Here is a 25398-nt window from a genome sequence, read left to right on the forward strand (position 1 = left end):
AGGGCGAAAGGGCAGGACAGCTCGTGGTAAGAGACAGTTGTGAGAAAAGCATCAGAAGGCATCTTGCTTCAAAAGTGGAGTTCAAATATATTATCCTTTGGGTGTTTAAGGAAATTTAGGAAAATGTGGAACATGTGAAATATGACAGAACACCAGATTACAGCAGATACGCCTTTTCATTTTTTTGGCACACCATGTGGGATGTTCTCCAACCAGGAGCTGAACCTGTGCCCCCTGCAGTGGAAGCACAGCATCCTAGCAACTACCACAGTAGGGAATTCCAGATTTGCCAGTTCTTAGAACAATGAATGCTAAAGAAATTCTAGACACCATAGACAAGAATTTGACAATGATGCCTAGAACCGATATGATTCTTGGCACCTAGAAAAGACTGTGGAGAAGGCGATGGTACCCCACTCCACTACTCTTGCCTGAAAAATCCCACGGACGGAGGAGCCTGGTGGGCTGCAGTCCATGGGGTCGCCAAGAGTCGGACACAACTAAGCGATTTCACTTTCATGCATTGAAGAAGGAAATGGCAACCCACTCCAGTGTTCTTGCCTGGAGAATCCCAGGGATTGGGGAGCCTGATGGGCTGCCATCTATGGGGTCACACAGAGTCGGACACGACTGAAGTGACTTAGCAAGCAAGCAAGAAAAGACTGAGTGCCAGGAGTCAGTGTGGTCTCACAGGAGTTAAAGAAGAGCATCACAGCTGCTGAAGGGCCACCGAAAGATATTGGACCAGATCTGTAGAGGAGAGAACGGGGGCCTGTGCATGTCTTTGTGTAATTAGCGGGCAAAGACAAATCTAGCCACAATCTCAAATGTATATGCTTAATTTCCAAATAGATGTGAATATGTTTTTCAACTTAGCTCTATGTATATCAAACCAAGATTTACCACTATCATCTTGTTCTTTCTCCGGAAATGAAATTCTATTAGTCCAACAGGGGAAAATGGGAAAATGTTTAAATGCTACTCACTTTTTAAAAGTGGGTGTTCTAGCAAATGAAGCAACTGACAAAGAATTAATCTCAAAAATATACAAGCAACTCCTGCAGCTTAATTCCAGAAAAATAAACTACCCAATCAAAAAATGGTCCAAAGAACTAAACAGACATTTCTCCAAAGAAGGCATACAGATGGCTAACAAACACATGAAAAGATGCTCAACACCACTCATTATCAGAGAAATGCAAATCAAAACCACAGTGAGGTACCATCTCATGCCAGTCAGAATGGCTGTGATCCAAAAGTCTACAAGCAATAAATGCTGGAGAGGATGTGGAGAAAAGGGAACCCTCTTACACTGTTGCTGGGAATGCAAACTAGTACAGCCACTATGGAGAACAGTGTGGAGATTCCTTAAAAAACTGGAACTAGAACTGCCATATGACCCAGCAATCCCACTGCTGGGCATACACACCAAGGAAACCAGAATTGAAAGAGACACGTGTACCCCAATGTTCATCACAGCACTGTTTATAATAGCCAGGACATGGAAGCAACCTAGATGTCCATCAGCAGACGAATGGATAAGAAAGCTGTGGTACATATACACAATGAAATATTACTCAGCCATTAAAAAGAATACATTTGAATCAGTTCTAATGAGGTGGATGAAACTGGAGTCTATTATACAGAGTGAAGTAAGCCAGAAAGAAAAATACCAATACAGGATACTAAAGCATATATATGGAATTTAGAAAGATGGTAACGATAACCCTATTTGCGAGACAGCAAAAGAGACACAGGTGTATTGAACAGTCCTTTGGATACTCTGGGAGAAGGCAAGGGTGGGATGATTTGAGAGAATAGCATTGAAACATGTATATTATTATATGTGAAACAGACCACCAGTCCAGGTTCATTGCATGAGACAGGGTGCTCGGGGCTGGTGCATTGGGATGACCCTGAGGGATGGGATAGGGTGGGAGAGGGGCTCAGGATGGAAAAAAAAAAAAAAAAGTGGGTGTTCTGATGAACAGCCTAAGAACAAAGAGATCTAAGCCTTTATGGGTCAGTATCTAGGTGATTTCTCCTAAACTTCATGCCTTCAACCTAGTTACCAAAGGGCTGGTGATCCAAACTACAGAGCCCAGAAGTAGCTGCGTGTATAACATTCTCAGGGACATGGAGTATTTGGGGGATACCTCAGTGTTAAGCCAGAGCTTTTATATAATCATTGAAAACAGCTCCAGACTGAGTGACCTCGATAAGATAAGAAGTCTACTTTGTGGAGTCTACATCTTCAATCTGTGATTTCTTTAGAAAATGGCAGAAATAGCTATGGTAGTTTTCTGAAAATTTAGACAGCAAAATGATTCTGTGAAACATTTTCAAAGGGAAGATTGAATCTACTTTGCCAGGGAATCTTGGCGTGCATTAGTCAAAATGAGAGCAATGTATAATTTCTTCAATACTCAGTAAATATCCCTAAAATGATCCTACAGTTCATGTAACTAAAATGATAGAGAGAAAGCAAGTTATTTGTTCCCAAGTAAATGTTATTTCTGTTACTTAAATAGCTCTTCCTGCCACTCATCCCCATTCTATAGGAGTTGTGCCGTAGTTTAAACATTTGGCCTTTGTCCCTACTGACTGGCTCTGGAGGTTGCAGTGCAGTGGGGCATTGTTTGCTAGTGACCAGATCCTTCCTTTTCAAGGGCTGTTACTGTCATTCAGTTGCTAAGTCGTGTCTGACTCTTTGCGACCCCCTGGACTGTAGCACGCCAAGCTCATCTGAGTTCCACTGTCTCCCAGAATTTGCTCACACTCATGTCCATCGAGTTGGTGATGCCATCCAACCATCTCATCCTCTGTTGTCCCCTTCTCCTCCTGCCTTCAATCTTTTCCGGCATCAGGATCTTTTCCAATGAGTCGACTCTTCGCATCAGGTGGCCAGAGTGTTGGAGCTTCAGTTTTCCATCAGTCCTTCCAATGAATATACGAAGTTGATTTCCTTTAGGATTGGCTGGTTTGATCTCCTTGCAGTCCAAAGGACTCTCAAGAGTCTTCTCCAGCACCACAATTCAAAAGCATCAATTCTTTGGCACTCAGCCTTCTTTGTGGTCCAACTCTTCAAGGTCAGTGGTTTGCAAATAGCTATCTCAGCAGCAAGCTTGTCCTGCCAAACTTTAATAGGTAACGAGTGAAATTGGAGCTTCTCTGATGAAGGTGGAGGAGGGCAAAACTGAGAGATTAGATTAGGACTGCTACAGTAGAACACATCTTGAGAATCCTTGCCTTAGTGGTTACAATGTGCCCTTCAGAGATAGCCCAGGGGTTCTTGGTGACTCTTCATCCCACTCCTTCCTACTCCAAATATGCTCTGAGGTTGGAGTCGCCACAGCTCAGAAATATGAGTAGAAGGTTGTATTTATTCATCAAGGCTCAGTCAGGAAAACAGAAGTCATTATTTAGGGATTTCAGGCAAGAGGGAATTTAACACAAGGAATTCAGTGTTTTGAAGGTTGCTAAGAAGGCTTAGTTGGAAGGAAGCAAAGAGCAAGGAGAACTAGCAGGTGGCGAGTGGGGAAATGAGATACAGGAATCGTGCCAGTGGTTCCACCTGCCCGCAGCAGGGAGGCGGCTGTTGCGGGAGCAGTTCTGGATGCTACTACGAGCCTCTTATTTGCCATCTGCCTGAACTTCTTTGTCCCACTGCAAGGGGGGAAGGATGCCCTCCCTTTCCTTTAACCTTCCACCTCTTTGGGGAGTGCCCCTCACCAGCAGAATCTAAACTCCAAACCCTGCTGGCTGGGAGTTAGAAAATGTCATTCCTGTGCTTCCAGGAAATGGACTGGGGATGATGTCACTATGCCAACAGACAAGGGCACTGGGCATTTCCCCCCGTCACTTTCTACAGTAAATTTAATCCCAGGTGATATCAAACGGAACACAGTCCTAGGAAAGCAAATAACATAGCCAGTCCCCCATGGTGGTGAATAGAAAAACCATCTTTCCAAAATAAGCCCGATTCAGCCGTGTCAGCCTTAATAGAAGATCCGACTTGTCATTGTCTTTATGTGCGTACTGAAATAATTTATAATGCAATTTCAGTCTCTTCAAGTGAAATCACAGTTCCTATCATTTCAGGTCAAAATTTCAGAGTCTCTATGGGTTCATCATCATTGCTCGCTCACCTGTACCACAGGGATGCACACTCAGGTGTATTTCTTCTGTCTCCTCATAATGCCTTTGGCAGAAGGGGAAATAAACTGTAACCATGAAATAAATGCTGATTCAAAATATAAATATGACCTTTCAGACCCAGTTGAGTAAGGCAGACCTGATCGCTCAAAAACACAGTTTCAAAGCTTTGTTGAACATCCATTTGAAGTCCTAAGATACCACCCAAGTTCACTTGGCTATAGAATCAGGCACTGGGGACATACTGTCTTGAAAAGAGAGATCCCTGTCACTTCCCCTTTAAAATAGTTGCAACTCTGGGGAAAATCATTCTCCCCCTTTTTGTGGGTAAAAAGATCAAATTTAAGCCTGCCACCCTGAATCCCTTTTTCCTCCTGCATGTCTCCACTGATTTGAACTTTCGAGAATTCTGCTGTGTTCTCAGACCTTGGCAGTTTCTTATTTGAAGGTCAAAAAGTCATGAGCTTATGCAGTTTGAATGTCTTACTATCTCGATATGTTGTTTCCTTTGTGTCCCTTAGCCACAGGAACAACTAAGCCTATAGCTGTCTAGTTTTTGCAAGGGTGTCCCTGGTGGCTCAGATGGTAAGGAATCTGCCTGCAATGCAGGAAGACCCGGGTTCAATCCCTGGGTCGGGAAGATCCCCCCAAGAAGGGATTGGCTACCCACTCCAGTATTCTTGCCTGGAGAATTCCGTGGACAGAGGAGCCTGGCAGGCTACAGTCCATGGGGTTGCAAAGAGTTGGACACTGCTGAGCAGCTAACACTGGAGAAGGCAATGGCACCCCACTCCAGTACTCTTGCCTGGAAAATCCCATGGACGGAGGAGCCTGGTAGGCTGCAGTCCATGGGGTCGCTAAGAGTTGGACATGACTGAGCGACTTCACTTTCACTTTTCTCTTTCATGCATTGGAGAAGGAAATGGCAACCCACTCCAGTGCTCTTGCCTGGAGAATCCCAGGAACAGCGGAACCTGGTGGGCTACCGTCTATGGGGTTGCACAGAATCGGACACGACTGAAGCAACTTAGCAGAGCAACTAACACATACTTGATCTTGATGAGTGAAGATATGAGTCTAGGAATTTCACTCTTTCGGGGTTCCTTCTTGAAGGTCCAACAATAATCACTTAGATTTACTGAGCACTTACTATATACTGAACATTGTTATGAAAGTTTTATGTGTTTTATATCATTGAATCCTTACAATGTCCTTTGGAGGCTGAAACAGTAACTGCACTGATTGTAAGTTTTCACAGTTTGCCCAAGGTTATTCAGCTGAATTGAGTCAAGTGATTGAGTCAGAATTTAACCACTACTTACTGAGGCTAAACATAGGTCGTCAATCCCAAAGAAATGTAAGAGATGTTGTGGTAGCTGGAAAAATCAAGTTTATTCAAGTTTATAATGAATATGAGAACCATATTCTTTTACTTAGTAAAATAAAATTAGTTAGAGTTTCAGACGGTATCCTGAGATTACATGACCACCTGATAAATGATTACTTCTCTGTATAGCTTATCCTTAATGGGCATAAAAACAGATTATTCTTTTGGTTTTTAGAAAGTTGATTCTGGAAGCATCTCCTTGAACTGTTAATTATCCTAGGGATTATGTGGCGAGACTGGAATGGATGTGTGAACGGGACTCATGTGTTACTAATGCGTAATGACTGAAATATGGCTGTGTATTATGAACCTTCACAAGGCATTAGTCAGTAGGTCCATGGCATCCATTCATCATGTTGGCCTGCACAGGGAGTATCTGACACAAGAGAAATTAGAGGGGAGCTACTGAACCGTTATCTTTACCCCATCCTGGGGAAGTGGCCACACTTATCCTCACAGAGTAGCAATAGTCTTAGCAAGATTTACACCTGCCATCCCTGCACTGTGTGTTAGTGAGGTGCTTCTCTCTCTATTTCTTGCTTCCAGCCTCCTTCCTAGGGAGCTGTCATCAGCTGCGCAGCTAGTCTTGGTGACTGTGTGCTTGGTGGCTGAGTCGACTGTGTCTTGCAGTTAAGTCAGTTGTTCGTGTGTTTTCCACATAGCAATAGGATCAGAGTGACCAGTGCTTATAATTTTACCTATTTGCTCTACAATGACAGTAGCCCATCCGATTTTGGCATTAAAGGTATCAGTTCAGTTCAGTTCAGTCCAGTCACTCAGTCGTATCCGACTCTTTGCCACCCCATGGACTGCAGCACACCAGGCTTCCCTGTCCATCACCAGCTCCCTGAGCTTACTCAAACTCATGTCCATTGAGTCAGTGATGCCATCCAACCATCTCATTCTCTGCCATCCCCCTCTCCTCCCACCTTCAATCTTTCCCAGCATCAGGGTCTTTTCAAATGAGTCAGTTCTTCGCATCAGGTGGCCAAAGTACTGGAGTTTATTAAATGTATAAAGCTAGTAGAATTGTTCCTTTACCTGAAGCTATAGATAAAGGAGAAGGATACTGAGTTTTTGTCATTTTTTTCATTCAGCACATCTTTATTGAATATATAATAATAGTGGTATTAGTAATTGATTTGCTTCCCTGGTGGCTCAAACAGAAGAATCTGCCTGCAATTCAGGAGATGTGGGTTCAGTCCCTCGGTCAGAAAGATCCCCTGGAGAAGGGAATGGCAATGCACACCAGTATTCTTGCCTGGAGGATTCCATGGACAGAGGAGACTGGCGGGCTACAGGCCATGGGTCACAAAGAGTCAGACACAACTGAGTGACTAACGTACACAATAGGAATCGCCACATATTAAGGACTATTCTTAATATATAAACTATTTTAAGTGCTTATATATTTTCTCATTTAATATTAAGAATCCCATGAGGAAGGTATGAGTATTCTCTTTTACAAATAGAGAATCTGATATGGAGAAGTTCACCCAAATGGTATACGAGAATTTGAACTCAGGTCTGTCTGTCTCCAAAGGGTACCGTCTTGTTCATTGAACTTGATACTTGATGGCTGATTCCAGAAGCTACATTATATGCTGGGTCTGCAAAGATAAAAGTGAGATTGTACTTGCTGTCCATCAGAAGGTGATGAGTATTTTTAAGCTTGGCCCAAATTTTTGAATGGTGTAGCTGCCTGAACAGTAAACTTGTGGGGGGAAAAAAAAAAAAAGACAAGAAAAAATTAAAAAGAAGAGAAACTACATATGGGACTTTCTAGTTCTATATTTGTGGAACATTTTTTTGTTTTGTTTTTTTGCTGTCATATTGGGATCTAAGCTATATTTCTCTTTGGTTCAGTTTCACCATTTGTAAATGGACCTTATGTTTCTAATTTAGCCAGTGAATAAGCCATCCCCTGAGGCTCTTTGGAAGATTTACAAATGCAAAGCTGGAGGGATCCTGTTTGAACACATGGATAAACGTTATCTCTTTGCCATAAAATATTTTTGCCTCTATAATTCTGTTAAAACTTAAAACTGTGTTGTTTTTTTCACCTACACTCTCTTGTTAAGTAGTCACTAACATTTTAAGATGGTCTATGATGCAGGGATTTACAAGAATACAGAAGGCTTACAAAGTCCATGGAAATCTAAGATAGCTCCACAATAGTGCCTTTTTCAACAGAAGAACAGGAGCTGTTCATTAACTCTTCTCCTCACTTTCTCTTTCCTTTCTGACAGGACCTGAATGAGCCAAACCACACTCCTTTTTAGTAGATGATTAGGTTTTTTACCAAGCCTGGGGGAAGATTATTTGGAATGAAAGAAAAGTCGATCTTAGTGTTTCCCCCTCAGGACTGAGAGAGACTGAGATCTGTTCTGTCACTGTCCCAGTGTGTAAAGACGATGTGTGTGTGCTGTTTGCCCTGCATGGACATAGGAGCCTAATGCTCCGTGTAACGAAGGACCAAGGCCTGTTCAGGCTTGTGACCGTCGAGCATTGTGTCATGAGAAGCCGGATGTGATTTTCCTGCTGTGGAACCAGGCGGCGTGTAGTGTAAACCGCTGGCTCAGAATCGGCCTCTTCTCCTGTGGTAGCCCAAGGAAACAGCTCTTTTTTTTGTACCTTGGTTCTTATTTTTGATTTGCTCTTCACAATGGGTCTTACACCAGTCTCCTTTCTTTTCCCTATATAGGTCAGTATTTGGCATAATTTTGCAATTTCAAACACTCATAGGCTTTCCAGAGCTTCAATTTCTTACCCTGAAAGAGAATAACGTCACAGGCCAATGAACTGTTTGGAAGACATTAGGTTAATGTCATTGTGCAGATGTTAATATAATGGGAAAAAAAGTTTATGAAATTCTTTGGTCCTTCACTTGAAGATTAAATTCAATAGGCATTATTGCTGAATGTAAAGAAGAGCTATAGGCTCTGAGAGATGCCAGGATAAATAAGTTATTGCCTCTGTTGTCATAGATCTCACAATCCACTAGGCATTCTGTAGGCAAATGCAGCCCGAGATGGAAGTGTCGAGGCTGGAAGGAGGACGCCAAGAGTTACTGGAGCTCAGAGGGTGATCCCTAGCTCCGCCGCAGGCCCTGTGTCAGGGACCACATTCCCCATTTGATCCTCACAGCAGCTCTCCAAGCTGAAGAGATGAGGAAAACAAGGTTTAGGATTGTTGAGAAATGTCTTCTAGAGGTGATAAAAAGTGAAAGAATAAATTTTACTCCTTTTGGAAGCAGTAGAAAAGAGTTTGTTTTCATTGAGATAAAATTACTGTTGAGCATCATCCTTAAAATTAAATGCGTGGTGTTGTTTTTTTTTAATTAAAATATAGTCAGTCTACAATGTTGTGTTAGTTTCTGGTGTGCAGCAGACTGTTTCAGTCATACATACATACACGTGCGTGTGTATGTGTGTGAGTATATTCTTTTTCAGATTCTTTTCTATTATAGTTGATTATAAGATACTGACTATGTTCCCTGTGCTATACAACAGGACGTATTGACCTATTTTATATAGAATAGTGTGTGTCTATTAATCCCAGATTCCTACTCATCCCTGCCCCCATTTCCCCTTTGGTAACCATAAGTTTGTTTTCCGTGTCTGTGAGTCTCTTTCTGTTTCATAAATGAGTTCATTTGTGTAATATTTTCAGATCCCACATACAGGTGATGTCATATTTGTCTTTGAGTCACTTCACCTAGAATGAGAATCTCTAGGTCCATCCAAGTCGTTGCTAATGGCAAAAGTACAGGTTCTTATAAATCTGGTCCTTGGGTTCTTTTGGTTTGGGTTTTGGTTTGGTTTGGGTTTTGCCTTATCATAATACGTTCCCAAAGAAGTGTTATTGAACATCTGGGACATTGGGTTGGCAGTGAGTGGGACAGGCATATTTTTTCAGCCCCAAAGAGTTACTGTCTATAGTTAGGGGACTGTACAGCATTTCAGAGGAGAGAGAGGGAAGTGAGAGGGAGAGTTTCCAAAAAACACTAAGAATTTATGTTGCCCACTGTCTTATGATTAATAGTGAGAAAAGATGTAACACAGGATCATTAAATAGCAAACAGTACCACGACTGAAATTATTTGCAGGGCAGCAATGGAGACACGGACATAGAGAACAGACTTACGGACACAGCGGCAAGGGAAGGAATCAGAGGGGGGCTGTATGGAAAGAGTAATGTGGGAGCCTACATTGCAATATGTAAAATAGATAGCCAATGGGAATTTGCTGTATGACGCAGGGAACTCACATCAGGGCTCTGTAACCACCTAGAAGGGTCGGATGGGGAGGGAGGTTCAAGAGGGAGGGGACATATGTATACTTGGGCTTCCCTGGTAGCTCAGTCAGTAAAGAAACTGCCGGCAGTGCAGGAGACCCGGTTCAATCCCTGGGTCAGGAAGATGCCCTGGAGAAGGAAATGGCAACCCACTCCAGTATTCTTGCCTGGAGAACCCCATGGACAGGGGAGCCTGGCGGGCTATAGTCCATGGTGTCACAAGAGTTGGACATGACTTAGAGACTAAACCACCAACCACCACCACTATGGCTGACTCATGTTGATGTTTGGCAGAAACCAACACAATTCTGTAAAGCAATTATCCGTCAATTAAATAAAAATTTTAAAAATAAAAAAAAAGCAGTACCACAGAAAAGAAAGTAGGTCCCTGCCTCCTGTACTCCCTGGAAGCATTCTTTTGATCATGAACTTATTATCAATTAGGAGGTTACACCCAGAAAAACAAATATAAGTAAAACACCTTCCCCTCATCCTGCACGTCCCCCATTCTTAAGTTCTTTTTCCTTCCTGATAATGAATTTTTTCACTTTTCCCCGTTCCAGTTTTAAAAAGTCTCTTTATTTGCCCTTCTTCCCCCAAAAGGGTAGACAAAAGAGAGCTCCCTTCCAGAAGCAGCAGTGAAAAGGCTTAGCATTTTTTTTGCATGGCTGTGAGATACAAAAGGATTCCTTGGTTGAGTGTGATGTCTCATAGAGTAGGCTGTATTTCCAAAGCGGGTTATACACACATGTATACGTGTGCATACAGAGTCTGATCTGACTCATACACAAAGTGTCCCCATACTTCGCAATCATAATTTTTTTAGGTCAAGGAGCAGTTTGCATCAGCTTATTTTGCTTTTCAGTGTCAATTGACTTTGCTAGTTTAAACCCCAAATTTCTAAAGGTATCAGGGCTGAAAGAGGTAGTTGTTGTTTCGGGACAGGAGAACCATTGCTTTAGGAAGTAAAACAGAGAGAGCCTAGCAAACATGTTTCTTAGATAAGGCCCATTCTTACATCGAAAAGAACTTAAAACTTGAGTTGTTAGAGGATGGGGGAAAGTGACTGTATGACTTAATAATAGGGGTTAAAGCTAGGACTATTGACAAAGAGAAGCTAGGTATTAAAATAGGTTTCAAGAAAGAGAAAGAATGTTCAAAAGAGTCACCATGAAATGTTAGCTTGGAGTAACTGACTTGGTTAAGGAGGAAGGACATCCCTATGCTAAGAAAATACAACATAGATGCTAATAAGACAGTAGACCCTTTAGCATATGAAGATCATCTGTCCATCCCAAAAGCCTGTAGATTTCATAAATAGGGAAGCAATATATTTAAGAATACTTTAAAAGTTCCTACTGTGTACAGAGCACTGGGATGGAGGAAGGTTAGCATGCATGTGTTGCAAATAATTTAAGGGAATGAAAAATAGGGATAGTGATATAGAGACATTAAGAAAGCTGAGGATAGAGCTCGCTGGCATTAGAAGTTCAACTTGGACCTGGGGTATTACAGTGTAAGACATTTTTAAATCCTACTGTAGCACTGGGCTTGACAGTAGTATTAGTATATCCCACAGGTATTTAAGGAGAAAAAAATAGGTTAGATGGGGGTCTCCTGTTGCAGCCCCTGTTAACTCTGTAAGTCCCAGGAGTTCTTAATGTCACAGGCTGATCAGCATCCTTAATTTTATTTTTTTACAGTGTGTGCCAGATGACAGCATCTCAAAATTATTTACAAAATCTAATAATACGTTGCACCAGGAGTTAGGAAGGTCCTATTACAATTTTCTAAATAGGAAAACTGAAGATTGAAAATTAAATAATTTTATTCCATGTTCAAGCAGAGATCATTTTGTGGTATCTGTACGAATAGAAAGAGGGGTCAGAAATAACAATTATGCCAAAATTTGATCTTCTAAACTGTTTTCCAGTGAGACATCTCATGAGATCATTTTTCATCGTCTTTTTCTGTCTTCTAAAAAGTTTGAATTCACAGTTAACCTTCCTTTTCCTGCTGTAACCATCTTCCCCTGTTCAATTTATCACTTTCATGACAGCTGATACTAGTCTAAGCTAATATGGTAACAATTTGAGATAATATTGCAGATGCACAAGGACATGCTCACATGAGACAATTAAAGAAGTCACAGTAAGTTGCCATTGAAAGTGTAGCAGCTGCATCCTTGAAAACAGATGCTCTTCTGGGTCTGAATGAGTTCAATTTTGACTAATTTTAAGACCTAAACAGATTTCAGTCTGGTTAATATTAGGATGTGGAACCACTTGAGACATCCTAATGCCCTAGACTGATTGCTTCTCCATGACAGTTAGTGTATGTCTTTCCTTGAGAGATGCTGAGTATTTGATATGCTAGGGATTGTATGTCCATAGGAAATACAGACCCTCAAGTCCCGGCTGTAGGAAGGTGGACTCATGAAATCAAGGTGACTTCTGAAGGCAATGCAGTTTTTTTGTTGTTGTTGTTGTTTTAAAGTGCTTTGACTGTAGGGATTGACCAGAATTGGTTTATACTATACATATGCAAGATTCCTTGACAGCCCAGGAAACTAGCTATAATAAATGACTTCCCTGTCTTTACTTTGTCCCTTGGATACACTCAAGAAACTAAAGTGAAAGTTAGTTGTAAATGCCAAGTCATTTCATCTCCTGCCTGATCTTTATCAATCTGTTATTATGTGAATTATTTGTCATGTTATATTGGTCAATTAAAACATTTGTTCTGTTTGAAAAATCAGGAACTGAGCTCCTGTAATGCCCCCTATTATTTTGCTGGCCCTGAAAATAGGGGCGTGTGTGTATAAAATCCCTTACTAGAAGGAGTTAATGATCTGGTAGGCATACATACTGATATACAGATGATAAGCAGCATATGATAGCTAATAGAACTGTGTGAAAAACATAAGCAGAGGAACCAGTGACCCTGCCAGGAATCATAAATATTTCAGAAAGAGGAATAAGAGCCGTCAAAGATACAGAATCATTAACCACCCTGATATGTTTAGGGAATTTGCTTTAAAAGGGTAGCAAGTCAGAGGGCCCGAGCTAGGGAAGGGAGACATTTGAGAGAAAGGAGAAAGTGGTGAAAGATGGAGAAAAACTGAAGTGTTGGGCAGAAAACAAAAATCATGGAAAGCCTTTCTAAGAAGCTTCATCATATAAGCAATGGAAAACACTGATGTCTTTACAAGTAATTCTTAATAACATAGTCAAATTTTGTATCTTAGATAAATAAGTCCATTGATCTAACTCGTATTTAATTAGTTAAATATGGAGTAATGATGTAAAGTAGAGCCAGGCATGAGGCAAAGACATCAGTCAGGAGACTGTTACAGTAATCCAGGGAAGAGATGAAGGCTTCGGCAAGGAAGTGAGCAGATACATAAAAAGGACAATATATTAGGGAAACATTTAGGGAATAAAGTTGGCAGAAATTAATCTTTGCTGAGGAGAGTGAGGGAAAGGAAAGGAGACATTCAAAGATTACTCTCATGTTTGCAGCTGAGATTCCTAGATTTATATACCACTGATAGAAAAGGAATTCAGGATAAAGAGCAGATGCTGAAGAGTTTAGTTTGAACATACTGCATTTGAGAGGCTTGTGGGATCTACAGATAAAGATAGCTTGGTAACAGTTGATCAAATAAAGTTTAGGAGTCAGCAGTTCCTAGATCTTCCAGACCCAGGGATCAAATCCACATCTCTTAACATCTCCTACATTGGCAGATGGATTCTTTACCACTAGCACCATCTTGGAAGCCCTGCTGCTGCTGCTGCTGCTAAGTCGCTTCAGTCGTGTCCGACTCTGTGCGACCCCATAGACAGCAGCCCACCAGGCTCCCCCGTCCCTGGGATTCTCCAGGCAAGAACACTGGAGTGGGTTGCCATTTCCTTCCCCAATGCATGAAAGTGAAAAGTGAAAGTGAGGTCACTCAGTCGTGTCCGACCCTCAGCGACCCCATAGACTGCAGCCTACCAGGCTCCTCCATCCATGGGATTTTCCAGGCAAGAGTACTGGAGTGGGGTGCCATCACCTTCTCCCCTTGGAAGCCCTAGATAATAGTGAAAACCATGAAAATTGATGCGCTCACTCAAAGAGAACCATACAGAATGACAAGCAAGGGAGACCAGTAGAGAAAAAAATCCCTGGGAACCCCAGCATTTATGGGTGTGCTAAAGAGGATCCAGTGAAGGAAATTATTAAGGTAATGGCAGAGAGGTGAAAGGACAGCCAGAGAATTTTGGTGCCATCCTAGCCAAAAGAAAACAGAATTCAAGAAGGAAGTGGCCAGTCCTATGGAATATAGCAGAGAGCCTTTCTGTGGGTAGCACTGAATAGCACCTAGTGGATTTGGCAATTAGGATACCATAGGCAACTATTATCAGAATAATTACCTAATAAAGATGTGAAGGCAGAAGTCAAATCATGGCACATGGAAGAGTTAATAGAAGACATGACTATGGAGAAAGCAAATGTTGATAGTTCTTTTGAGATGTCAGTAAGAATCTGAGGTCCTCAAGAGAGGAGTTAACAGTAAGAAGGACAAAAGGCCTGGGGAGAGCAGCATGGATTTGGGAAAGTTGTTTAGAAAGGGAAAGGAGATGGCCAAGCACTACTGAAAGATTGCCAGGTGATAATGAAGACTTTTGGGGGCGGGGGGGGGTAAAATCCAGAAAATTCTAGTGGCAGCCATCTGTACTTTGGTTTTCCTGCCAAAAAAAATGTGTCATAGAATTAGCCTAGAGTTAGTTAAGAATCAGCCGAGAGGGTCATTGGCCAGACAGTGGCAAATGGCCACCACCAGCCACAAGCAAGACTGGGAATGAAGACATTCAGCTTCTCAGAGTCTACTGAGGAACGAGCAAGAGAGAACTGGCAACATCTGTTCATTCACCTAGCAAGCAGTAGCTCTCCCAAAGACCAAGGTTTAGCTTCCTCATATAAACCGATCAATTTAGTACAGAAAGCCACAGTCATGTAGCCACAAATACTTAGGAATCTCAAAGATGCCTGCTTTTATGCAATGGTTGTAAGAGGAACAAGGATGTTTTAAATGATCTGATGTATTAGAAAAACAGCTCAAAGTGCATATCTTAATAAAATTGTTGTTGTTGTTCAGTCACTCAGTTCTGTCCTACACTTTGTGACCCCATGGACTGCAGCATGCCAAGCTTCCCTGTCCTTCACCGTCTCCTGGAGCTTGCTCAAACTCATGTCCATTGAGTCAGTGATGCCAGCCAACTATTTGGTCCTCTGTCATCCCCTTCTCCTCTGCCTTCAAACTTTCCCAGCATCAGAGTCTTTTCCAATGAGTTGGCTCTTTACATCTAGTGGCCAAAGTATTGCAGCTTAGGCCTCAGCACATCAGTCCTTCCAATGAATATTCATCCTTTAGGATGGACTGGTTTGATCTCCTTGCAGTCCAAGGGATTTCAACAGTCTTCTCCAACTCCACAGTTGGAAAGTATCTATTCTTCGACACTCAGCCTTCTTTATGGTCCACCCCTCACATCCATACATGACTACTGGAAAAACCATAGCTTTGACTAGATACGGACCTTTGTCAGCAAAGTAATGTCTCTGCTTTTTATTACACTGTCTAGGTTGGTCATAGCTTTTCTTCCAAGAAGCAAGCGTCTTTTAATTTCATGACTGCAGTCACCATCTGCAGTGATTTTGGAGCCCAAGAAAATAGTCTATCAATGTTTCCATTGTTTTCCCCATCTATTTGCCATGAAGTGATGGGACTTGATGCCATGATCTTGGTTTTCTGAATGTTGAGTTTTCAGCATTGACCTCTTTGACCTTCATCAACAGGCTCTTTAGTTCCTCTTCACTTTCTGCCATAAGGGTGGTGTCATCTACATATCTGAGGTTATTGATATTTCTCCCAGGAATCTTGATTCCAGCTTGTGATTCATCCAGCCTCCCATTTCTCATGATGTACTCTGCATATAAGTTAAATAAGCGCAGTGACAATATATAGCCTTGATGTACTCCTTTCCCAGTTTGGAACCAGCCCGTTGTTCTGTGTATGGTTCTAACTGTTGCTTCTTGATCTGCATACAGGTTTCTGAAGAGGCAGGTTAGGTAGTCTGGTATTCCCATCTCTTTCAGAACTTTCCAGTTTGTTGTGAACCACACAGTGAAAGACTTGAGCGCAGTCAATGAAGCAGAAGTAGGTGTTTTTTTGGAATTCTCTTGCTTTTTCAGTGATCCAGTCGATGTTGGAAATTTGTTCTCTGGTTCCTCTGCCTTTTCTAAATCCAGCTCATACATCTGGAAGTTCTCGGTTCATGTGCTGTTTTAGCCTAGCTTGGAGGATTTTGAGCATTTCTTTGCTGACATGTGAAATGAGTGCAATTGTGTGGTAGTTTGAACATTCTTTGGCACTGCCATTCTTTGGGATTAGAATGAAAACTGACCTTTTCCAGTCCTGTGGCCACTGCTGAGTTTTCCAAATTTCCTGGCATATTTAGTGTAGTACTTTAACAGCATCATCTTTTAGGATATCTTAATAAAATAATCAAGTATGGATATTGTTGAAGGCCAATATATGTGGACTCTGTCAATGAGAAGAGTAATCCCCAACATAAATATACAGACGTGAGCCTCTAAAGGTGTACATGCATGTGTGTGTGTGTGTGTGTGTGTGCACGCATCAAGTAATCTCTATCTTGACTGTAATCTCCCAAGGAGATTCTGTCAGCTTTGCTTTTTTTGGTAGATTTCCATTTGACAGTTAAGAGGTAGTTAATTGTTTCATGTTTTCTTTTCCATCCTCAGCATCTCTTTGCTCAATATATTCCTTTTTGTTAAAAAAAACTTCATATGTTTGAGTGAGCTGAATTCTCAAACCAGCTTTTCAGTGGAGCCCTGGGCATCATTTTTCATGTTGCTTTACTAGAATGTTATTTTTGCTGTAGATTACAGTTTAGCAAAATATAAAGTGTGCTGCTGTTATAAACTACTTCTACCTCATTCATTGCAAGTTTTACCAAGACTGCTTATCTGGCTGTTAACTTACTCTACTTGGATGTTTTTTTTTTTTTTTTTTAACATTTGTAGAGTTTGAAAGTAGTCAACTACTACACATGATGAAATTACATATTTCTGTAAGAAGAAAGGGAGATTTTTTACCTTGGTGAAATTTGTCCAAAATGCCTTTTGTAGGTTGGACGATTAGTATAGCCTTGGACCTTAGACTTTGAACAGGGATTCCTAGGTGGTGCAATTGGTAAAGAATCCACCTGCCAATTCAGGAGACACAGAGATCCTGGTTCGATCCCTGAGTCAGGAAGATCCCCTGGAGTAGGAAATGGCAATGCACTCCAGTATTTTTGCCTGAAAAATCCCATGGACAGCAGAGCCTGGTGGGCTATAATCCATGGAGTTGCAGCGTTAGACACAGCTGAGCACACACACGTGTGTGTGTTTAGACTATGAGCCCAATTTCCTTAGGGTCTGATTTCCTCCTTTTTTTTTAAATTTTTTTAATTGATATATGCTTTGCTCTTCCTGGCACAGTGTCACACAACAGGGGGATTTAAGGATTCAAAAGCCCTAATTGCCTTGAAATATTAGAACACTGTTGCTTATAGTTGTTTTTACCCAATCTCCCAAAAGAAAACGTTATGAAGACAGTGATCTTACCTTGTATCAAACAACTTGAAAGACGATACCATTAGAGAGGAAAAGCAGTGTCTACTTCCAGTCCTGCAGACCAAGTCAGTGCACATCTCAGATAATGCCAACACTGGTAATAATTTTAAATCTCCAAAACTGTATTTCCTTCCTCCTTACACATCTGTTCCCTTAAACAGAATTCTTTTTTTGTGTGTTTTCCATATTTTAACTTATTGAAATCTGCCTCCACAAAGGAGAACTTAGCCTTTTAAGTCTTGACTGTCTCTCTGGGCTCGTCTCCATGCTTGGCTGAGTCTAGAAGCAGATGCAGCACTCAAGCACACAACTGCAGGTACGCCTTCCACGACAGGTGTTGACGCCCTGCTCCGCAAGGCAGACACCTTCCAAGTTAGTCAGCGTGCCTCGCCAAATCCCGTGTCCCCTAAGGCCAGGGAGCTCTTCTTCCAAAGGTTTCATCCTCTGAGGAAGAGAGTTTTCACATGGAAAAACAGAAGATACTGATCAATGGAAATTGAACCTCAAGGTGGATGGCTTTATCTTTTAAGTACCTTGTTGCCATAATTAAGCTTAGAACTCTTAGTCTGGGGAAACCACATGCTACAGGATAATTCTTAATATTAAAATTAATGTTTCTTGTGTTTATTATTTATATTAATATTGAGTAAGTTTTCTGTGCTATTGTCCTAAGTATTAATATTTTATCTACATTAACCCATTCAATACTCCCAACAACTGGAAACTATTCAAAGTTCCCAACAACATTCTGTAGGTACAGATGCCCCTTTTACAGAAGAAACTGAGGGGGACAGAATTTAAGTCCTTAGCTCTTGGTCACAGTAAGTAAGTAAGTAACAGAACCTGGACTCAAGGCCAGCTTTTGAGGCTCTAGAGAACTCAAAGAACTTTTGAATGAAATTGCCAAATTATTATTGGTGATGTTTGAGAAACTGTGGGGAACTGTTTACACGACAGAAGTCTAGACATAAGGAAATAACAGCTCACATTTTTGTTTAGTAGTTTGCTGATGAAAAATACCAAATGCTGTTAAATGTTTTATCAGTTACTTGGGAGAGTGAGAGAAGTTAGGTTTATCAAATTTTCCAGAAAGACCTTTTTATGAATTTTAGCTGATGTAAGTAAGCTCGATATGAGTTAAAGGAAAACGCAGCACACTACTTCTGGCCCCCCACCCTAGGAGATTTTAGGCTTCACACAAGGAGCATGGCTTCTAGAACTTGAGAGTTGATCATTCTCTCTAGACAGGTCAGACCACTCTGTAGTATTTATTATGTTTGGTTCTGAGTCCCCCATTTCAAGGGAAATAGACAATTGGAATGTTTTTGTTGGTGAACTATGAGAATTATAAAATGGCTCAGTTGTATTATTTGAAGAATAGTTGAAAATCTGGGAATATTTAGCCCAAAAAAGAGAAGAGCTCAAGGAAGACAGAAGAGAGATTTTTAGTATTTGAAATACTGACACTTGTAAGAATGATTGTTAAGTTGGTAGAACCAGAGTCCATGATTAGAAGTCAATGACAACAGATACAGATTGACATAAGATGGTCATGTCTTTCTTAGATGGAATAGGTTGTCACAAAAGGTATTGAGTTTCCTTTCACAAGGGCTTCCCAGGTGGCACAGGGTAAAGAATCTGTCTGCCAGCACAGAAGATTCAGGAGAAGCATCTTGATCCCTAAGTTTGATCACTGGATTGGGAAATGGAAATGGAAACCCACTGCAGTATTCTCTCTTGGAAAATTCCATGGACAGAGGAGCCCAGCGGGCTACAGTCCAAGAGAGTCAAACACAACTGAGTACACACACCTAGCCTAGCTACCCTTCCTGTCACAAACATTTGTATGCAACCAAATGCTCCTGGGTGTGCAACCAGGAGCTGAACAGCCACTTGCAGATGTACAAATAACACAAGCATAGACCACATGGTTGGGCCAGATGACTAAATTCACTTCCAAATCTGAGTTTCTGTTTCTATCATTCTGTGAATTGATGCAAGACAATCCTCTGGGCTTCTATGTTTAATCAAATACAGAAATAGTCTATCACGTCTTGAATGTCTGAGGCTGCCAACGCTAGCATTAGCCAAATTGATAAAAACAACATGATGAACAACAAAATCGTATGTCATTTCAAAATCTCTCTGTAGGCGTCTAATGAAACGATGGGTGTTTTGTCCTCACCTCTTTCTGCAGATCTGTCTCCTGCTCAAGATAACCCTGTGAACGTTGATCTCCCTCCAGTGTCAGAGCAGATTATGCAGACTCTGAGCGAACTTGCCAAGTCTTTCCAGGATATGGCTGACCGCTGCTTGCTGGTCCTACACCTGGAAGTCAGGTATAACTTCTTCAAGTACAAGACTTCGTGATTTAAATGCACTGTGGGTCATGTCATCATCCATTTTTGTTCTTATTATGGATGTTGTTCTTTTTTTGATACTAAAAGTGATATTTAGTGTTATTCAGTCACTGTTAGTTTTTAAGTACATGATGTATTGTGAATATGGTGGTTTGGAGTTTGCATGGCCCATGACATCAGAAATGCTGTGGATCAGAATATCTATATGGGTTGGATAGGCTATCTTAAGTAACTTAATTAACTTGACTAATTCAGTTTCCTCCTTTTAAAAATAAAGACAATAATTTCTAACTTCAGTTCAGTTCAGTCGCTCAGTCGTGTCCGACTCTTTGCGACCCCATGAATCGCAGCACACCAGGCCTCCCTGTCCATCACCAGCTCCTGGAGTTCACTCAAACTCACGTCCATCAAGTTGGTGGTGCCATCCAGCCATCTCATCCTCTGTTGTCCCCTTCTCCTCCTGCCCCCAATCCCTCCCAGCATCAGGGTCTTTTTCCAATGAGTCAACTCTTCACATGAGGTGGCCAAAGTATTGGAGTTTCAGCCTCAGCATCAGTCCTTCCAATGAACACCCAGGACTGATCTCCTTTAGGATGGACTGGTTGGATCTCCTTGCAGTCCAAGGACTCTTGAGAGTCTTCTCCAACACCACAGTTCAAAAGCATCAATTCTTTGGCACTCAGCTTTCTTCACAGTCCAACTCCTACATCCATACATGACCACTGGAAAAACCATAGCCTTGACTAGACGGACCTTTGTTGGCAAAGTAATGTCTCTGCTTTTGAATATGCTGTCTAGGTTGGTCATAACTTTCCTTCCAAGGAGTAAGTGTCTTTTAATTTCATGGCTGCAATCACCATCTGTAGGGACTTTTTAAATGAAATAAAAAGTTCAATGCCTGCCACAGAGTAAGTGCTCACTATATGGTAGCTTTTCAACTATGGTGACTTTATTGCCATCAGTATTTTTATTATGGTATTCTGTTAATCAAGAAAGGAGTGTACAGATGAAAGATCTATGATATCTTCCTTTAAGAACTTAAAACCCAATTGAAGGAATTAAGTTCAATCATAATTCAAGAAAATAGTTTCTAAGATGTGATATTGCTGGGCTCTTGTTTCCTCCCCTGAAGTGTAGAATACTATGATTAGTTTATTATCTGTCGAGACTCTAGTATTACACCTATGGAAATGGTAGGAAGAAAAGACTAGGAAGTCTCCAATCACTTATTTATTCATTCAATTAAATATTTATTGAGTGTTCTAAGAATTGGGTAACAGCAATGAAAACAACACTCAAGGTCTCTGCTCTCATAGAGCTACATTCTTATTGGGTAAACAGCCAATGAATAAATACAAAGGAAAATTTCAGATTAGTGTAACTAAAAAAAAAACAAAAACAATAGCAGAATGGAATTAAATGGTGCTATCAAATAGAAATATAAAGTAAGCTACACATATGAACCACATCAGTTCAGTTCAGTCACTCAGTCGTGTACAACTCTTTGCAACCCCATGGACCGCAGCACGCCAGGACTCCCTGTCCATCACCAACTCCTGGAGTTTACCCAAACTCATGTCCATTGAGTTAGTGATGCCATCCAACTATCTCATCCTCTGTCGTCCCCTTCAATCTTTCCCAGTATCAGGGTCTTTTCAAATGAGTCAGTTCTTTGCATCAGGTGGCCAAAGTATTGGAGTTTCAGCTTTAACATCAGTCCTTCCAATGAACACCCAGGACTGATCTCCTTCAGAATGGACTGGTTGGATCTCCTTGCAGTCCAAGGGACTCTCAAGAGTCTTCTCCAACACCACAGTTCAAAAGCATCAATTATTTGGCACTCAGCTTTCTTTATAATCCAACTCTCACATCCATACACGACTACTGGAAAAACCATAGCTGTGACTAGACAAGACCACACAAATAATTTAAATATTCTAATAGTTACCTTTAAAAAAATAGAAACACATGATCTTAATGTATCATATTTTATCCAACCCAGTATGTCCAAAATATTATCATTTTAATTTGGAATTCACATACAAATTATTAATGAGATAGTTTACATTTTTCATCCTACACCTTTGAAATCTATGATATCTTATAGCACATCAAAATTTGGACTAGTCTCATTTCAGCTGCACAGTAGCCATGTGTAGCTAGCATTATCATACTGGACAGTGCAGAGAATGGCTGAGGTTTACTAGAGAGCGGGGTTAGGTAATTTTATGTTTTATATAAAGTGGTCAGGGAAATTGTGACAAGGTACTAAGAAGGAGTCATCTGTACAAAGACCTTATGGAAAAGAGTTTCGGGCAGAGGGAGGGGCACTCACAAGATCCTGAGGTGGCAGATTTGAAGAACAGAGAAGATCCCAGTATGACTATAACTCAGTGAACAAGAGGATGAGAGGACTGAAAGGAAGGGTAAAGCTGATCTCCTTTAGAATGGACTGGTTGTATCTCCTTGCAGTCCAAGGGACTCTCAAGAGTCTTCTCCAACACCACAGTTCAAAAGCATCAATTCTTCTGTGCTCAGCCTTCTTCACAGTCCAACTCTCACATCCATACATGACCACAGGAAAAACCATAGCCTTGACTAGACGAACCTTTATTGGCAAAGTAATGTCTCATCTCACACGCTAGTAAAGTAATGCTCAAAATTCTCCAAGCCAGGCTTCAGCAATATGTGAACCGTGAACTTCCTGATGTTCAAGCTGATTTTAGAAAAGGCAGAGGAACCAGAGATCAAATTGCCAACATCTGCTGGATCATGGAAAAAGCAAGAGAGTTCCAGAAAAACATCTATTTCTGCTTTATTGACTATGCCAAAGCCTTTGACTGTGTGGATCACAATAAACTGTGGAAAATTCTGAAAGAGATGGGAATACCAGACCACCTGATCTGCCTCTTGAGAATTTTGTATGCAGGTCAGGAAGCAACAGTTGGAACTGGACATGGAACAACAGACTGGTTCTCAATAGGAAAAGGAGTACGTCAAGGCTGTATATTGTCACCCGGTTTATTTAACTTCTATGCAGAGTATATCGTGAGAAACGCTGGACTGGAAGAAACACAAGCTGGAATCAAGATTGCCGGGAGAAATATCAATAACCTCAGATATGCAGATGACACCACCCTTATGGCAGAAAGTGAAGAGGAACTCAAAAGCCTCTTGATGAAGGTGAAAGTGGAGAGTGAAAAAGTTGGCTTAAAGCTCAACATTCAGAAAACGAAGATCATGGCATCCAGTCCCATCACGTCATGGGAAATAGATGGGGAAACAGTGAAAACAGTGTCAGACTTTATTTTTCTGGGCTCTCAGATCACTGCAGGTGGTGACTGCAGCCTTGAAATTAAAAGATGCTTACTCCTTGGAAGGAAAGTTATGACCAACCTAGGTAGCATATTCAAAAGCAGAGACATTACTTTCTGTGAATAGATAAATGCAACTGATGAGGAAAAAAAGAAACAGTAATACCCTGATGCCTCTGTTACCTGGGTTGTGCAGAAAACCATCAAATTAATTACTCTCACAGCTCCTAGAATTTATGTTATTGATTGCGTAGGTACACGATGTGTTCTTCATTTGGAATTATCAGCTTGTAGTGTAGTTAATTTAAAGTGTGATATTTTCAAGGCATTTGAGTAAGATCATTTTAATCCTTAACCTCTAACCTGCTTTTTAAAATTTTTGTACATCTTGGCAATAGTATTTTTAATAATGTTAAGCATATTTTAGTCATTATTTAATAATTAACTTTACAAGAAACCATTCAGTGCTGTAACATCTATTGCCATATCTCCTTCCTCATTAATTTAAAAATAGAAAAAGGATCATTTTAAGACTAAATTACAAAAAAAAGACTGAGTTTTAGAGTCCCGGATGCAGAATTATCTTTACTTAACTGTAAATGAAAACACTAAATATGTTTATTTTTTCCAAATTAAATTTTCTTGTATCTTCTTTTAACATGGTTTCAGCATTCAGGTTGCTTTCCTATGAATGTGCTCCAGATTGTCTTTGCTTCTTCTTAAGTATGGTACAAAAAACTAGACAGAGCGCTCCATGTACGGCTCAGATAGTGGATGTTGACATACTTTATTCATTCCTTGTCACAGTAACAAGATTTCATTTGTTTGTACAGTTAATGATAGAAAATGAATAAGGAGAACCCCAAGTAAATCGTTACTGTAGTAGTCCAACGCTACAATAGAGGAGACGGCTAAGGGCTATGGGTGCCCACAGTGGGTGACTGTGGAAGAAACGTTTAGCACCTGGGAGGCAGGAATCAGGTGTGCCTCATCATTGCTCTGGCTCTAGAACCTGTAACAGTCCTGTTGTATAGTAAGTGTTCAGTAAAAACTTCAGTGACTCTGGGGATTTAGCTGGTTTGAAATCAAACCCAGATAAAACAAGTGCAGGTTCCCCAAACAAAACGTGCTACTCATCAAGGACAGTGAACTGGTTTGGAACTCACAGTCCACCATATGATTGGATTGGCCAAAAAATTCATTTGGGTTTTTCTGTAAGCTGTTACGGAAAAACGCAAACAAAACTTTTTGGCCAACCCTATACTTAAGAGGTACAAAGACTGCATGGCCCGACATCATCCTTGTCATCATAATCAGCTAAGGTTAGTTTTGTTCCCATCCAGTTGTAAAGGAGAATCAGCTTAGGACCTGTGGTCCTGGAGCTGGTACGATGAAGAAGTGGCTGGTTTGGCACTCTCTGGCACTTTTACCCAAGAAGCCAGAACAAACAGAAAAAGGAGGCGGGGCGCAGCGCATTTAATGGCGAAAGCTAGCAAGAAGTCTAGAACTTCAGATACCAAAAATTTGTCTTATTCCCCCAAATATTTTTACATCCATAGCCCATCTTTTTCTTGAACATTGTTATAGTTCAAACCAAAAAGTGCTGTCAAAGCCAGTAGATTCTGTTCTGAAAGACATGTGACATATTACCTGTGTCCCTGTAGGTCACATTTAACCACCAAGCAGTGCTTTTTTTATACAGTTTGAAGCATAAGGCATGTGACAACCCCAAGAGATGAAAGACGTGGTGAGACCATTAAAAATGGTTGAGGTTTTTTGGTTTTTGGTTTTCTCCCCTTTTTGGACTTTAGAAGAGGATAATTAAGTTGCCATTTCAGTCTGAGATGCTAAGAATGTCACCTTTATCAGCTGATTTCTCTCACCATCAGGAGGGTTCTAAGTGGGTTCAGCAGTAACTGCCTGTCGCTGTTGGGATCCTAAGCATGCACTTTCTGAAAACCAACCATCCTGCTGTGTAATCAGCAATATTTGCAGAAAAAATATTAATGCCAAAGTCATGTTAAGGTCAGCAACAACATGCCAGAATTCCAAAGGAAAAAACCCACTTTTTCTGAACTTGATGTTTGCCAATGACTATTTTAAGTTCTTGGGGAGAGGAAGCTAGTGCCTTAAAATAGTTTTTCTCTCTCCTGTCTGCCATTCACTTCAGTATCTCATGAAAGTGTTAGTCGCTCAGTCATGT

General features: G+C 40.9%; 1 protein-coding gene across 1 annotated transcript in view; it reads left to right on the forward strand.

The window, feature by feature from the left end:
- EXOC4 (exocyst complex component 4) overlaps positions 1-25398 on the forward strand; it is an 803152-nt gene that overhangs the window by 713620 nt on the left and 64134 nt on the right. The window contains exon 15 of the mRNA XM_070369027.1: positions 19719-19860. Within this exon, the coding sequence (XP_070225128.1) occupies positions 19719-19860 (142 nt within the window). The remainder of the gene's footprint in view (positions 1-19718; positions 19861-25398) is intronic.

Source organism: Bos mutus, chromosome 4 (genome assembly GCF_027580195.1).
Source record: "Bos mutus isolate GX-2022 chromosome 4, NWIPB_WYAK_1.1, whole genome shotgun sequence".
Taxonomy (NCBI): Eukaryota; Metazoa; Chordata; class Mammalia; order Artiodactyla; family Bovidae; genus Bos; species Bos mutus.